Consider the following 13,682-nt stretch of genomic DNA (forward strand, 5'->3'; position numbering starts at 1 on the left):
GGGTGCTGGTGCAAGATAAGCAGATAAGCAGACCTTGAGTGACTTTGTGATGGGAGCTCCCTAGAAACTGACACTCCTCGGGGTTTAGAATCAGCAGAGGGAAATTTTGAACACTCGCACATGCAGAGCCCCGCTGTCCATCAGACCTCAACTCTGTCTTTGAGAGACAGAGGGTGAACTACAGGTTCTCTTTCTAACAATGAGCACGCCGCTGCACATGTCACAGAGATTGAGAGGCTATAATTAGTGTGCTTAATTATTCACCTCTTCTAATGATTAATTCAGTTACATCACTAGCACAGCCTTCACGGGTTGGTAGTCACACACACACACACACCTTTGGATTTGCCAGAGAGATGGTTTTGGCAAGGGACAGTGTATGAGTAGGTTCATTGGCTGGATCATCTTCAATTTATTACACCGCCGACAAAGGGTGCTCACCACCCTGCACGCACACACACACACACACACACACACACACACACACATAAACACCATAGCCTTGCTGGGATACTCACCCTGAGTGGCGATGAAGTGGTTGGATCGATGGTAGCCCTGAAAGAGAAAAGAGCGATGACATGCTGAGTAAGCCATCTGCGCCTCAGGCACAGCTGTATGGAGGGTGTCTCTCTTTACCACCCTTTTCCTTCCCTCTGTCTCTGTTTTCTGCTCTCCAACTGACCCGCTCTCTGCAACTGTGAATTGTATTTCCTGTATAATTTTCCAGTGCTGTGTGGCCTATTGCTGACTCTCGAACACCTCTTTGCCCTCAGAGACTCCACAGAGAGTTTGGAGCAGTTGATGGTAAATACTGCTGTCTTGACAAACTGCTGATAAATCTCTCAAAAAGTGATTCCTACAGTCAGTGATTCCTACAGTGCTGACTGAACACTGACTGAATCCTTATGACAGTTTGACAGGGTGCTGTCCCATGAAGACAAATCCATTTTCATTGAAGATGCAATATGTGCTATATCTTGAGATGATGAATTCACACACCAAAACCACATTTTTTTTCTCCAGAAAACATCACCCTCGAATTCTTCCGCTCGAGTCAAATGAGTGAAAGAATATCTTTTACAGGTTTCACATAAATGCATGACATCATCACCAACATAAACAGCTTCCAAGGCAAACTCTGACATGAACTGCGAAGTATTCTGAGATCCTTCATATCAAAGGGGATGGCAGCCTTTGATATGCATGACAGACATTTTCATATGGTGAGTATGAGGTGAATATGAATGAACGATGAGATGTCACCTCTAAAGCCTTGAGGGGGATAAACACGAGAAAGACCACCTGAGGGACTAAAGCATGAACACTTTCATGACAAGAACACTGTTCACTGGAAGTCCTCCTGAAAGTACTGCTAATCTACTCTTTCAAGGTACCGGAGACACCTGTTTCCAACACACAGCCCTAAAAACACATCCCCTAGAAAACCACATGGCTGTTGTGGTTCATGTTTTTTTTTTGTCATTTTGAGAGGGTGCAGCTGGAGGGATAATTGATCCCCCAATTTCCTTACATGACTCTGTGAAGTGGAGAAGGCAGGTCCGGAATAATCTGAGTAAACCCCCGAGCCCACCGGCTCTCATCAAATCAGTTTGATGAGGCAATCCATGTTGATAACAGTTTTTATCTTTTTGCAGAGGGCATCTTCCAAATATGTTGAGTCTGTCCACGTTGTTAAACAGAATTGCATCCAGTCAGATAAACGAGAACATGTTTGAAATGGAGATGGATGACCGGTGCTCTGCGGCCTGTTATCCACAATTCCTCTGGCTCTCATCAAACACTATCAGCATGACTGATACCACTCCTCCATTTAAGATGGTTGCCATAGCAACTAAACTTCCTGAGTCTTGGCCACTTAAGAAAGCTAACAAAGACAGCAGGGTCCTCTGTCCGGAGAGGACACATCTCCTTGTGTTCATTTCAAATCTTTAGCTAAAAGGGCACGTTTTTGTCTTTTTTTCTGTCAAATGTGCACAAACCTGAAACACACTGACCTTTGAGCATTTGTGGATAGAGGATAGTGAAAAAAGAAGAGGGAAGTGGGAAGAGAAGAGGGGAAAAGAGCAAAAATAGAGCGATGGCAGGCAGAAGAACGAGCAGTGAAGTACTTACTTCCCTGTTAATCCGAATCTACAGAGTCCAAGCAAGGTCGAGGAAGTGGGGAGGGGAGTAGAAAAAGAAGACATATAGGCTAGTTAATGAAAGAAGCTTTTGGTAAGTAGGAGTTATGGTTACAGACAAGTGGGAAGAGAGTGCGTGTGTGTGTGTGTGCGTGTGTGTGTGTGTGTGTGTGTGTGTGTGTGTGTGTGTGTGTCTGTGTCTGTGTGTGTCTGTGTGTGTTTAAGTACAGCAGGACTGGGTTCTCTATGTGTTAGCTCATTCATTTTTCATGGGAAATTACCACCCAAGGCCATAATTTCTTCATTCACTCTAATCTATAGGTTACTGTGGTAGGACAAATCCTTCTGGGTCTCACACATACATTATGTTGCTAATTGGGAAACAACGCTGGCTCACTGTTTTTAAAATACTGCCATAGTCTTTGCATTTCATTGCATGTTGCATTGCAACAGCGTTGGAAGGACAAACTTTATGACCAGATTATGAACTGGCTATGAAATGTGTCTTTTTTTTATTATTTTAGAAAGGAAAATGTGTGTGTGTGTGTGTGTGTGTGTGTGTGTGTGTGTGTGTGTGTTTCTATGAATGTGTGTGTTCTTGATTGTGTGACCATGCTATACCTGTCCATAAGATCCTGTTACTCTTTAGAAGCACATGAAATGTAAAGCAGCAGCCAGCACGCACTGGACTGCTCTACTTTTGGAACAGGTGCAAGAAGCTGTCAAACGCATGTGAAGTTCTGCACCTCCTCAAGCGACACACACCACAATCAAGGAAAGACTTCAGCATGAAGGCGCAATAATGTTTCAGAGGGAGGAAAAACTTTTATGTTTAACCTTTTATATTTAACCTGAAATAATCACAGGCCGGCCAAAATATGCTTCGCTGTGGTGACAAAGTTACTTTTCATCTTGCCGGGTCAGCCTTGTCAGGGAGTAATATCACTGACTCTGACACTGTAGTGGCTGCTGAGTGGTGTTTTCCCTCTAATGCTTGCACCTCTGTGCCCTAAATGCTAATGGAGACCCTCACAATAACTACAGTCCTAACAGCAGGCCAGGTTTTTAATGCCCTCACATTGTAATGAACTCTCTAAAAGCATCTCACCGCTGCCCATTCTCTACAGAGAAATAAAAGAGAGGAAAAAAGGCCCTGCAGTGTTAAGCATTTTGATGACACAATTTGGCCAAAAGGAGGAATTCATCCAACAACAAGACCACTTATACACCCTTTAATTATCTCCCTCTGAACAAATATCAGTTATTAGATATTCCTCACGAGGATTTAGACAGAGACAGGATCTTTCAACCTCTTATCAGCCTCAAACAGGAGTCGGAGTACATCAACCTGCCTAACTTCTCACAGAGTGCCATATTTACTTTATAGAAGTTGCAATGAGAGACGTGCAAAATAAATCTAGTGAGATAAAGAAATCCTATCAGATTGCCAGACCTCCCTTGACATAACTCAAATGAATAGCAACAACTGAGGACCGTGACAGCAAATTCACAAGGGAACCAAAATACAAGGTTCTATCTGCAGTATATCTGGTAGTAGAATTGTTTTCTTTTTTTTTTAATATGGGTCGATTTCGTTGGTTAATTAGTTCATAAGTTCACTGCTGTCATCTAAATGTGCACTTCTGCTCTCTGAAGAGACACAGCCTCCTCTAGTTTTTATGAATGGCAACACGTATGAATGAGTCCGTGTGAGACACGTTAGCAACATATACATGTATTTCATATGATCAGTGAGAATGTTGTTGTGGCGCTGCATGTGCGGCAGACAGTTAAGGTGAACAGTGGAAAGGATCATCTCCTCCCAGCCCATCCAGAGATTGGATAACATCAATCATGTCTATTTAATTTTGGGGGATTTGTGGCATCTTACAGAAAGATTCATCTCCTCTGCAAGGCATTAAACGCATTTATTCCACCCTGTTTTAATAAAAGTGATAGCAGAGCAAGTCTGGGTCAGGGATTCGGTGCAGCAATTGACAACCATGGCATCTGGCAAAACATCAACAGGAAGAGTGTTTGATTGGATGAAAGCCTCCAGGTGAAAGTGGGCCAGCAGACTGGTGAGCTTACAAGCATGAGAGAGATGGACTGTGGCTTTGCAGGGTGTGAGAGTTATTTGTATCCCATGTTGAGTTAAGGCAGAAAAACAGGATTAGACTCACATCAATGTAGTTAGCGTTGATGTAGTCTGAATTGGGGTCTCCCAGGAGAGGGTGGAGCTTGACTCGGTGGCGGTCATCTGAGGCAGATAAGAATAACACATCAGTTTCCAAAATATTTCCTTTTATTTATACAAGACAAAATGAGTTCTGATGACTTACATCCCAGCAAGGTGTCATGCCTCCCTTTGGTCTTGTCCTTCTTCTTTGTGCAATCCCAGCCATCAAAGAAACTCTGCAGAGGTAGAGACAATTGCACATTTTAGAAAAAGGGCCTCTCTATATTAAACATTCAGCTATCTTAGATAAACACTAATCAAAGCTTCAACACATCATTGCTTTTCTTTTATGTGTTTGAAAACTGTGTTTCATGGTTGCATGATAAAAGCCTATCAGCACTTTTCTCATCACAGCGAAGGAAATTAAGAGCCGCTGTGTCCTAAAGAAATGTTTGGTAGTTTATGCATGATATGTAATTAAACTAAACAGTACCACACAGTCTACGTCTGACCCCAGAACCCTCATGAATCTGCCAGTTGCACCTACTCTGTTAAAACCTTCAGTGCCGTACAGTTAAAATAAATAAAAAGTGGCTGTACTGGGTTAAAATTCTGTGCACACCATCAGTGAGTATCAAGGTATATGTAAATCCATCAACATAATCTGCGCATTAAATGTTATCACATCAGGGGCTCATGGAGGTAATGGCTGTTACATAACTCACAAATTGACCAAACAGCGATTATTTAATCACAACTTAGCAATCGTACCTAGGCACAGCAGGTCTGTCAACCTGTGGAGCTCTCCACACGCTGAAGTGTTATGCTTGGAGCTGTAGTAATTATTAGTTAGAATTAGTTATTCAAAGAGTTTGGTGGGTGGTGTCTTTTGTTGTATCCTGTCCAAAACTAAAAGCACAAGAGCAAAAATATGAGAAATACATTACACGGTGTGTTGCGATGAACATTAGCAGACTTTTCTCTTGTAACGTTACAAGTAAAAACACTGCTTGACAATTCATAATATGTGGTAAGCAGCCAAGCAGGGTTAAGTCAGAGTGAAACAAGGTGCTCTTGCATCTTTCCTTAGTGTACTTCTAATAATAGGAGTATCTGGCTTTCCACAGCAATACAATAACAATGCTGTTTCTTTATTTCATTGTCTTCTACATCTTCAAGTGGTCAGGACGCTACCTTGTCGTCTGGGACATGCAGCGTTAGCCTCAGTCTTAGCACCATGTATATTTAAGACTCCCTTCATAGGGTTTGCACTTCATAAAGGAGTCCATCCGCTGGAAAAATTAAAAGTCAGCTTGAGACTGCTTTTTCAACCAACTCCTGGGGCTGATGTTAGCTTAATTAGCCAGCTAGCCATAGTTGATCAAGTCTGTCAACGCCTTAAAGGTCACTGGCTAGAAGTGAGAAGCTTGCTTTTGTCTATTTTGTGTGAAATCAAGGACTAACTGTTAAGGATTTCCAGTAGTTAATCTGTTATCAAAACTGCGTATGTCTTATGTGAGAACAGAAAAAAACACACAAAAAGACCCAAATGCTTGCCTGTGATTTGAGGTATAAATTGCTTCAAAATGAGATGAAATAATGTTGTTATATAGTACAGCACACTAACCACTGCATGGTGAGATGCCTGGCAATTAGAGTGAAGGCAGTGGAGCTGTCTACCACCTGCCTGGTGGATGGCTGCTCAGCCGTATTATAACACATCATTCTCAGCAACACATCTCCTCACTCCATATGATCCACCTGCCTGCATGGATGCACTGCGGAGCGCTTACTCTCACACGTCGTCATAAGCCACTTTTAAGCGTCCACTGTAGGTCTAAATTAAGCCTGCAAACAGCCACTTTCGATCCATGAACACAAACACACACATCCATACCAGTCTACCCCCTGTGGTTTTCAGCCACTAGGGGAATTTGGTGAAACTCTGCCCAAGTCTCCACGCTGAGCAGAGGATTACAACGCAGTTCTCCCCACAGAGAGCCAAGAACCAGCCAAATCCTGCCTGGGATTACACCCTCCTTCTCAATTTTTCCTCCCCTTTCCATGCGCTCTCTCTGGGTTCGACTCTCTCTCTGAATCCCTTGTTCTCTTTACCCTCTTCTTCCTCTCTTCATCACGTCTCCCCGTCCACCTCCTCCTTCTTGTTCTCCCTCCATCCTTTATATTTTTGACACTACACCTATGAGCTCTCAGCCCTCTAGAGAGGAGAGGGAGGCAAGCAGAGGAAAAACACAGGAAGAAAAACTGCGAGAGAATGGCCATGTATTGAAGAGGAGGGAAGGGAAACAACACAGACCCATGGAAGATTGATTAGAAACCCCCATTGGCAGGGATCTGTTGGGTGGGTTGGTTAAGAGGATCATATAAAATGAGCAAAATGAGATGAAGGAAATAATGACACAGTCAAATACAGTCCTGAGCTATTGATGTTATTATACTCTCAAAGCACTTGTTTTAGTTCAGCATGTGCTCTCAACATCCCACTAGTTCATTATGTGCATTATTTGTTCCCCCTAAATAACAAGGCAACGTTGGACAAAATGTCCTCCCCTTCAGGATCACTCAGTAACTGTGACATGACCTCGTGTTGACTTGTAATTTCCAAAATGCCGAAAACGGTGACAAGATTCACAATCTCACTGCATTCAATCAAAATCCAATCAGAGATGTCTGAGATGTGAAACAAAAAAAAAAAAATTCAGTCAATATAATGAATAAAAAGCCTGATTCATGCTAAAAGGTAGCTGTCATTTTTTTAAATAAGTGTGGTAATTCAGTAGCCTGTAACTTTAAATCAAGGAGTCCGTCATCTTTGCTAACCTCAGCCTCCAGGTGCAAAGTGGTACAATGAAAGTTTTGAGTTCACCAGTAAAGCTCTGCTCTGGTTTACTCGTAAGTTTCTGCAGTGGGGATATGAATGTAGTGACAGCACCTGCCACACATACAAGCCCCTTTACAACTCACTGTAAATTCTTGATCGGTGTTTTTACAGAACACAGGTATTCTTCAGGGAAATAAAAACCTATACCTGCCAGGGGAGTGTAATATGATACTCCTCATCATTTTCCTTCATAATGGAGAGAGACACTCCATCAAAACATGTACTCTAGCACAGAGAGAAAAAAATAACAAAGAGGTGTGTATTGATCTTTTGAGTTGAGTGCGTTTTGCCCGTGAGGGACAGTTTAATGAGTCTACAAGCAGAGTTCCAGAGGGGAAAACCATGAACCAGAGACAAAAGATGTTTTCTCTTTTTCGTGAATGCCATAGGCCGAGGGTGACCAGGATGGACTTCTCCACTGGGTGTGATCCCAACTCTCAGCCACAATCATTCCACTGCGGAGAGCTATTCACAGATCTGGGTCCTTCTTTATGTGCCCTGAAACATACAACCGGAGATACCAGCCACTGCAACAGCAGGACTGGATTAAGCAATGTTCTGGAAAACAAACATGTCTGTACATACAGTTCAATTGAGGACCAAAGCCCTGCGGTGCATTGGTGCAAAAACAAACTAAACAAGCAGCGATCTGCCAAGAAAACCCAAGTGATTTACAACAAAAAACTAACTATTCCATATCTGAAGATCAGCAGGATTGCTATGGGCCAGCACCAGACCCACGTTGTGTGAGGATCCCAACTCCCCAAACAACATCTAATGGTCCCCAAGGTTAGAAGAGTCCATAGCATCACGGTCTGATGGTTACCTTTGTGAATTACAGAGCATTTATGCTGCACCATATATTGCAGAGGGAGGTAAATACTAACATTGCTACTGGGAGGAGGTTATTTGGAGGTTACAGGGCATGAGAGCCAAGAGCTCTCTGTTCTCACATTTCTCCCTCTGCAAACTGTCATCTCTCTTCCCTTCAAACTCAGCCCTTCCAAACTCCTCTTTCCTTTCTTTGCTACCCTACAATCTGTTAGCAGTGGACAGGGGACAAGCTAGATCACCTCTAGAGACATTTAACCTCATCAGGCCTGCCGCCATGACAGAGGTCTTCTTTGGGCCCAAATCATGATGATTTATTCATACGTGCAGCAACAGTGTGATCCAGATGCCTTTTAAACCCTGCTAATTAATTTCAGTGGGTGGATTGGAGGGTGCATGGATAATGTCAGAGGAGGATTGATGGCCTCCCATACCACTCTCGAAAGACCCATTCCAGCTAACTTGGCCTCTATAAGCTAGAAGTTGTCCACAACATGTAGTAATTGCACATGATCATTCTCACTACTCACTAACAGGCAACAAAAATATCTGAATTACTCCATTTTCAGACACTTCACTACAGTCTTATCTGGATAGGACAAGCCACAGTGGCCTCAAAATTGGAAATTCTAACTCCAAACCCCTTGGTTGTGTCTTGACATGTGTCTAGTCACATCACAAACTGGTGAGATAAGAAGACATATCCTTGTCAGAATCCAATGCCCACATTGAAGAATCTCAATTCACAGCTATGAGTTTGAGTGTAAAGACTTGCAGCATTCCACACTCGCTCTGTGGGCTGTCACCACAATCGGCGGTCTGTCATGTTTGGACTATGTCTGTGACTTGTTTTTATTGTGTATGCTCTTTTATATTCTTTCTTGGTGCATATATCAGTCATTCGCGCAGCAGTTCCCACAAGATAATCTGGAAGTCATCTTTTCAAAAGATGAGCACTTTTCAGCACGATGTCAGTTATCTGTGACAGGTTTAAAGGTGATCCACTTTTCTGTGGTCAGCAGGACAGAATCTGTCATTTTTCTTGCGGGGCCTGAGATCAGTTTCTTCCACCCCAGGCACCTCTCACTGATGTAATTTCCTCTACTGAGCATACAAGCTGAAACGCTCCTAGAACGTTCAAGCACAGCCTGCAGCAAAGATGGTTTATTAAAAAGGTTTAAAAGTTCCTCAAAATAGGTCTTCCACCTCCTCACAATGTTGCCAAGGTCAACTACTCCTGCTGAGGAAAGCCAGGATATTGACCTGCCTTCCTCCCTGGGGCATCAAGTACTGTTACTTAATGAAGAGCAATGCTTTCAGTTCTTTAAAAGTACTACACCATCAGCCTTTTTAACTAGCCAGCTTTCTCCACCGTGTTAGGACTGCCCAGGTTAACCAGGCATGGAGGAGGTGTAGCCACTGTAATGCACTTTATGGTGAAGAGGGAGCTAACCCACAAATCACAGCTTTTTCTTTTGTCTTCAACCTCCCCTATGGCAACAAGCTCTGAGCAGAAGATGAAAGAATGAGATCATGGATACAAGAGGTTAAGATAAGTTTTGTTTTTCCGCTGCTCTTCCACAGTGAGAGGAAAGATCTTGGCAACTGGCAAAGAAGACCCCAGGTCACAGCTTTACAGGCATACTGGCAAACTGGATTGAGAGGAGTCCTCAGGATAGAACTCTGACATGTTCGAGAGATGATACCTTCTAGCTGCCAGGAAAGCACCTACAAAACCCTCAAGAAGAAGAAGCTTTCTGCTGTGACCTTAACCCAGTTAAGCTGCTATAAAACAGTTGGATAGATGGATGAACTGCAGGTTTACAGTTTAACAACTGATTTCAGGATTAGGCAAGGTAGCCACTGTATAATTATCAATGAACACCAACTTTACATAAAAAGCAGTTTAAGATGAAGACAGTGACCTTCTGCCACAACAGTTTATGCATTACACAGTATAGAGAGCACTGTTCACAGAATGTGTGAGACATGTGGCAAACAGCTCTCTCTCCATGGGAACTGAGTTGCTATAACATCATTGACAACCTTGGTACAGAAAAAAATAAAACATCCAATAAGTTACATAAACATGAAGGTTATAAAACCACTTTCACTTTACAGCATAAAAATGAAAGTAAAGGTGAAAAAGCCTCCATCTGTGTCTTTGGATTATGTATATTGTTGCAGTTTGAGTGTTCTTGCCTCAAGTTTTCTCACTCGCTGTATGTTACGAATGGACCAATTATAATGAAGCTGTTGAAATTACAGTGAAGGTTGGTCATTTAAGAGCACAATCTCAGCGAGAATACTGTTCTTTAGAATAATGCAGCTCTAAAATCTGTCTTTAATAGTTGTCCACCGACAGCAATGCTTTGTTGCTTCATGCTGTCAGAGTGTAAAAGTAATAGCTGTCCATGTTGTCTTATGTTGTCAGAGGGTAAGAAAGGAGTGTAATAGAGGCCTTTCACCTCATATTCCTGTTTAAAGCCGTAGCCCTCGGCAGTCTTCATCTGGTTGATGTGCTGGAGAAGGTCAGCCACTCGGACAGCAGGGTGGAGCTGGCCTGTGTGGTAGGGGGAGCCTTTGCGTCCACACTGGTGCCTCGGGGAGCCTCCCAGCAGGCTGCTGGCCTCATTCACTGAACTACGAGCGTCACCTGCACCAGACACATGACACATTTGCAATTTCAGTGCAACCCCAGCTGAACAATTCATGCACAAGACAGGCTATGACATAAAACATTAAACAAGTTCTGGAACACTTGCATGTTTAGTTTGGGATGACACAGAGTGGTGTTACTTTTCAAAGTACTGACATGCAGTACAGTGGATGCTACAGGCGTGTCACTTTGATAAGGTTTGTCGGGGCAAAGATGTCTTCATAGGAGATCTTATGTAGATGTGGCAGCAGGTTTGTCTCGAATGATGAGTGAGGCGGACAGAAATCTGTACCAACTTTACAGTAAACACATCTATCTTTTCCTCTCTGTGAGACTGACAATATTGAACAGGAGATCAAGATGAAAAATCCTGAATCACAAATCATTTCTTTCGAATATGTTACTTCACTTGTGCAATTTTCCCTTTTCTTTTTGCAATTTTGTGAGTTTCTTTGTATATCGGTTCCAGGCAGTGAATAGCTGAGGGCAAGCCGTGCCAAAGAATATTTGCCACACAGGATGATAACTATCTTTCACAATGGTTCAGACATTTACGGTGTGAATGAGTGACAGACAACAAGATTACAAAGTGAGGGATGATGTGCATCAGGTTTAGAATTGCTTTGTGTAGTTGTGGTACGCTGGTAGGTTTGTTGTCTGTACTGTATGTGTCATTTTGAGTGCATTTGTCTTACTGCGTGTGCCGCAGGTGTGTGCATCCATGAAGGAAAGGGCCATTCTTTCATCCTCCTGTAGGGTGCTCTGGTCTGTGAAACTGCGCTCCATGGAGCCCATATGGCTCTTCTCCTGCCGGTAGGTAATAGGTGTCTTATTCATGTTCACTGGTTTCCTATTAATGGATAAAGAAGAAGAAGGAGGGGGAATTGCAATGCAGGAGAGATTGTAATAGACAGAGACAGAGAGAGGGAGAAAAAGAAAATGTTACGTTTAGTAAGGAATGACATGGAAAAGAAAAAAGAAACAAGTGTAGAAACAGTGGGAAAGGAGGTGTATACACAGATCAACTGCTTTATTGTTTTCCCTCTACAACTCATGACTGACAGCCAGAGCACAAGCATGTATATGATGGGTCACAAAACGATGGAAAAGCAAAGAGGTGGAATCACTTACGGATAGTAAGAGTAGTAGTCCCTTCTGGAAAGAGTGCAGGAGAAGGAGAAAAACAAAATCAAGAGAAAGAGGAGATGTAAGATGAAAGCAATGTCAGCTGAGGGCAGAATGCATTGATTACAGTGAAAATGAGAACCATCCTCTCATGTGCACGGCCACATGACACATGCGAATGTACCAAGCAGGTGCTGACAGACCAAACCAAAGCGAGGCCAAAAATGTGTTTTTTCCTATCGAATATGTCTCAGTGTTACACTTCATGGACTAGACCACAAGGTTTACTGTCACAGCTAATTTAGCAATCAATTCTTGAGGAGCGAACTTCATGGTGGCTTAGCAGAGGAACACGGGCTAATGTACAGAGCAAGTGGTGACTTTCAAAATCAACATTATTCAACATGAGCCTGGACGCTGTGTCAGCCATTTAATAATGATTGCTGGAGCCCTGAGTAACTTCCCATTTGGCATGGCAGGCTCTTCAGATTTTCAATAAATCTTATTTAAGTAAGGCAGGTTAAGCCTTATTTGAGACTTAAACTGAGGCTGGCCTAGAGCTGCTGCTAAATAAATGCAAAAAAAGAGGTGCAGATGATCTACAGCGGACCTGTGGGATCATTGGCTAATAATCTCTAAAAGCACACCTTTTCCCTCCCAATTACCATCTCATTTAAGGGTCAGGCCTCTGCTTGGGGTGTGTAATTAAGTGGCTAATTGAATTGCATCCGCCTCTAATTAAATACTTCACACTCAGATAGGCTCTGCAGATGAGAGTTCTGTGGTCCCTCTGGTGCACCATAAGGGAATGAAAACAATGCAGCTCTGGCTGTTGGTGCACCATCTTCCCTAAACAAGCATGACCTTTACGAAAGTTCAGCAAGTAGAAAAACTGATTACTGAACTGTTCCAAAAAAAAAAACATAAAGGGAAAAACAATGCAGGAGATGTGGTGTGATTGTGCATAATGAGGCATGTTTTGTGCTCAACACTTATCAGCAGATGTTTACCCTTTCTTAATGATGATGATGACGGCACCCAGCAGAAGGATGAGGACTACAAGACCTCCAGCACACACCCCGAGAATCAGACCCATCTCCTCAGAGTGCTGGGACACCTCAAGAGCCTTGCGGTGATCTTTGCAGGCCGCTAGAAGCAGAAACACAGATACACGTGAAAGAGGCACAACACAAATACAGAGCATAAAGTAAATGAGGAGGGAATAAGAGAAGAGCGTAGAAAACTGAAAAGAAACTGAAGATCCACAGCTTTGAAGAACACATCATTCACGCACATAGAAGTTTCTCTCTCACAAACGCAGACTTCTCACATGACAATACAGACGTTCACACTGCTTATCCTGAACGCTGCGAGGACATACACTGAGTTATAATGGTCTTCTTAATGCCAACACCACATTTCCATAACAGTGGTACTCTCAAGAGGTGCTTTCAAATAGTTGGCAAAAATGAATGAGACATGTGAATAAAGACATGGAGCCTTAAGCAAGGCAGACAGCGACTGTCCGTGTTGTCCAACACAACAAACCTGCAGTCCTCAGAGATGCATAATGACAACTTGGGCTTTGACAAACAAAATGATTGGCCGGCGCGCAGAATAAAAATGTTGTTGTCAGAAAGGTTTCCAACCAGCTATTTCGACTGTTCAAGATTTATACTGATGTTTACAGAAAAGGAATGGAGATGGGAAAATAAACAGATTGCTATGAAGTAACAATTTTCACAATAGTTGCAGATATGCCAGAATAAAAACACATGAAACTCACTTTGTAAAACCCATTAGTCACGTACAACAAATGGTTCTTCAATACTTTGTTAATCATCG

The 13,682-nt window shown here is 42.7% G+C and overlaps 1 protein-coding gene across 4 annotated transcripts in view; it reads right to left on the reverse strand.

Moving 5' to 3' along the window:
- The window catches only part of ptprub (protein tyrosine phosphatase receptor type Ub), a 152,540-nt gene that overhangs the window by 17,852 nt on the left and 121,006 nt on the right, over nt 1–13,682 (reverse strand). The window contains exons 14-21 of one of the 4 annotated variants that reach the window (XM_076736414.1): nt 12,848–12,986; nt 11,844–11,867; nt 11,408–11,562; nt 10,522–10,709; nt 4,484–4,556; nt 4,325–4,401; nt 2,134–2,151; nt 519–555 (exon numbers count right to left, since the gene is read on the reverse strand). In XM_076736414.1, coding sequence (XP_076592529.1) covers nt 519–555; nt 2,134–2,151; nt 4,325–4,401; nt 4,484–4,556; nt 10,522–10,709; nt 11,408–11,562; nt 11,844–11,867; nt 12,848–12,986 — 711 coding nt within the window. The remainder of the gene's footprint in view (nt 1–518; nt 556–2,133; nt 2,152–4,324; nt 4,402–4,483; nt 4,557–10,521; nt 10,710–11,407; nt 11,563–11,843; nt 11,868–12,847; nt 12,987–13,682) is intronic. The other 3 variants (XM_076736416.1, XM_076736415.1, XM_076736417.1) reach the window with 3 other exon arrangements.

The sequence above is a fragment of the Chaetodon auriga genome, chromosome 8, assembly GCF_051107435.1.
Source record: "Chaetodon auriga isolate fChaAug3 chromosome 8, fChaAug3.hap1, whole genome shotgun sequence".
NCBI lineage: Eukaryota > Metazoa > Chordata > Actinopteri > Chaetodontiformes > Chaetodontidae > Chaetodon > Chaetodon auriga.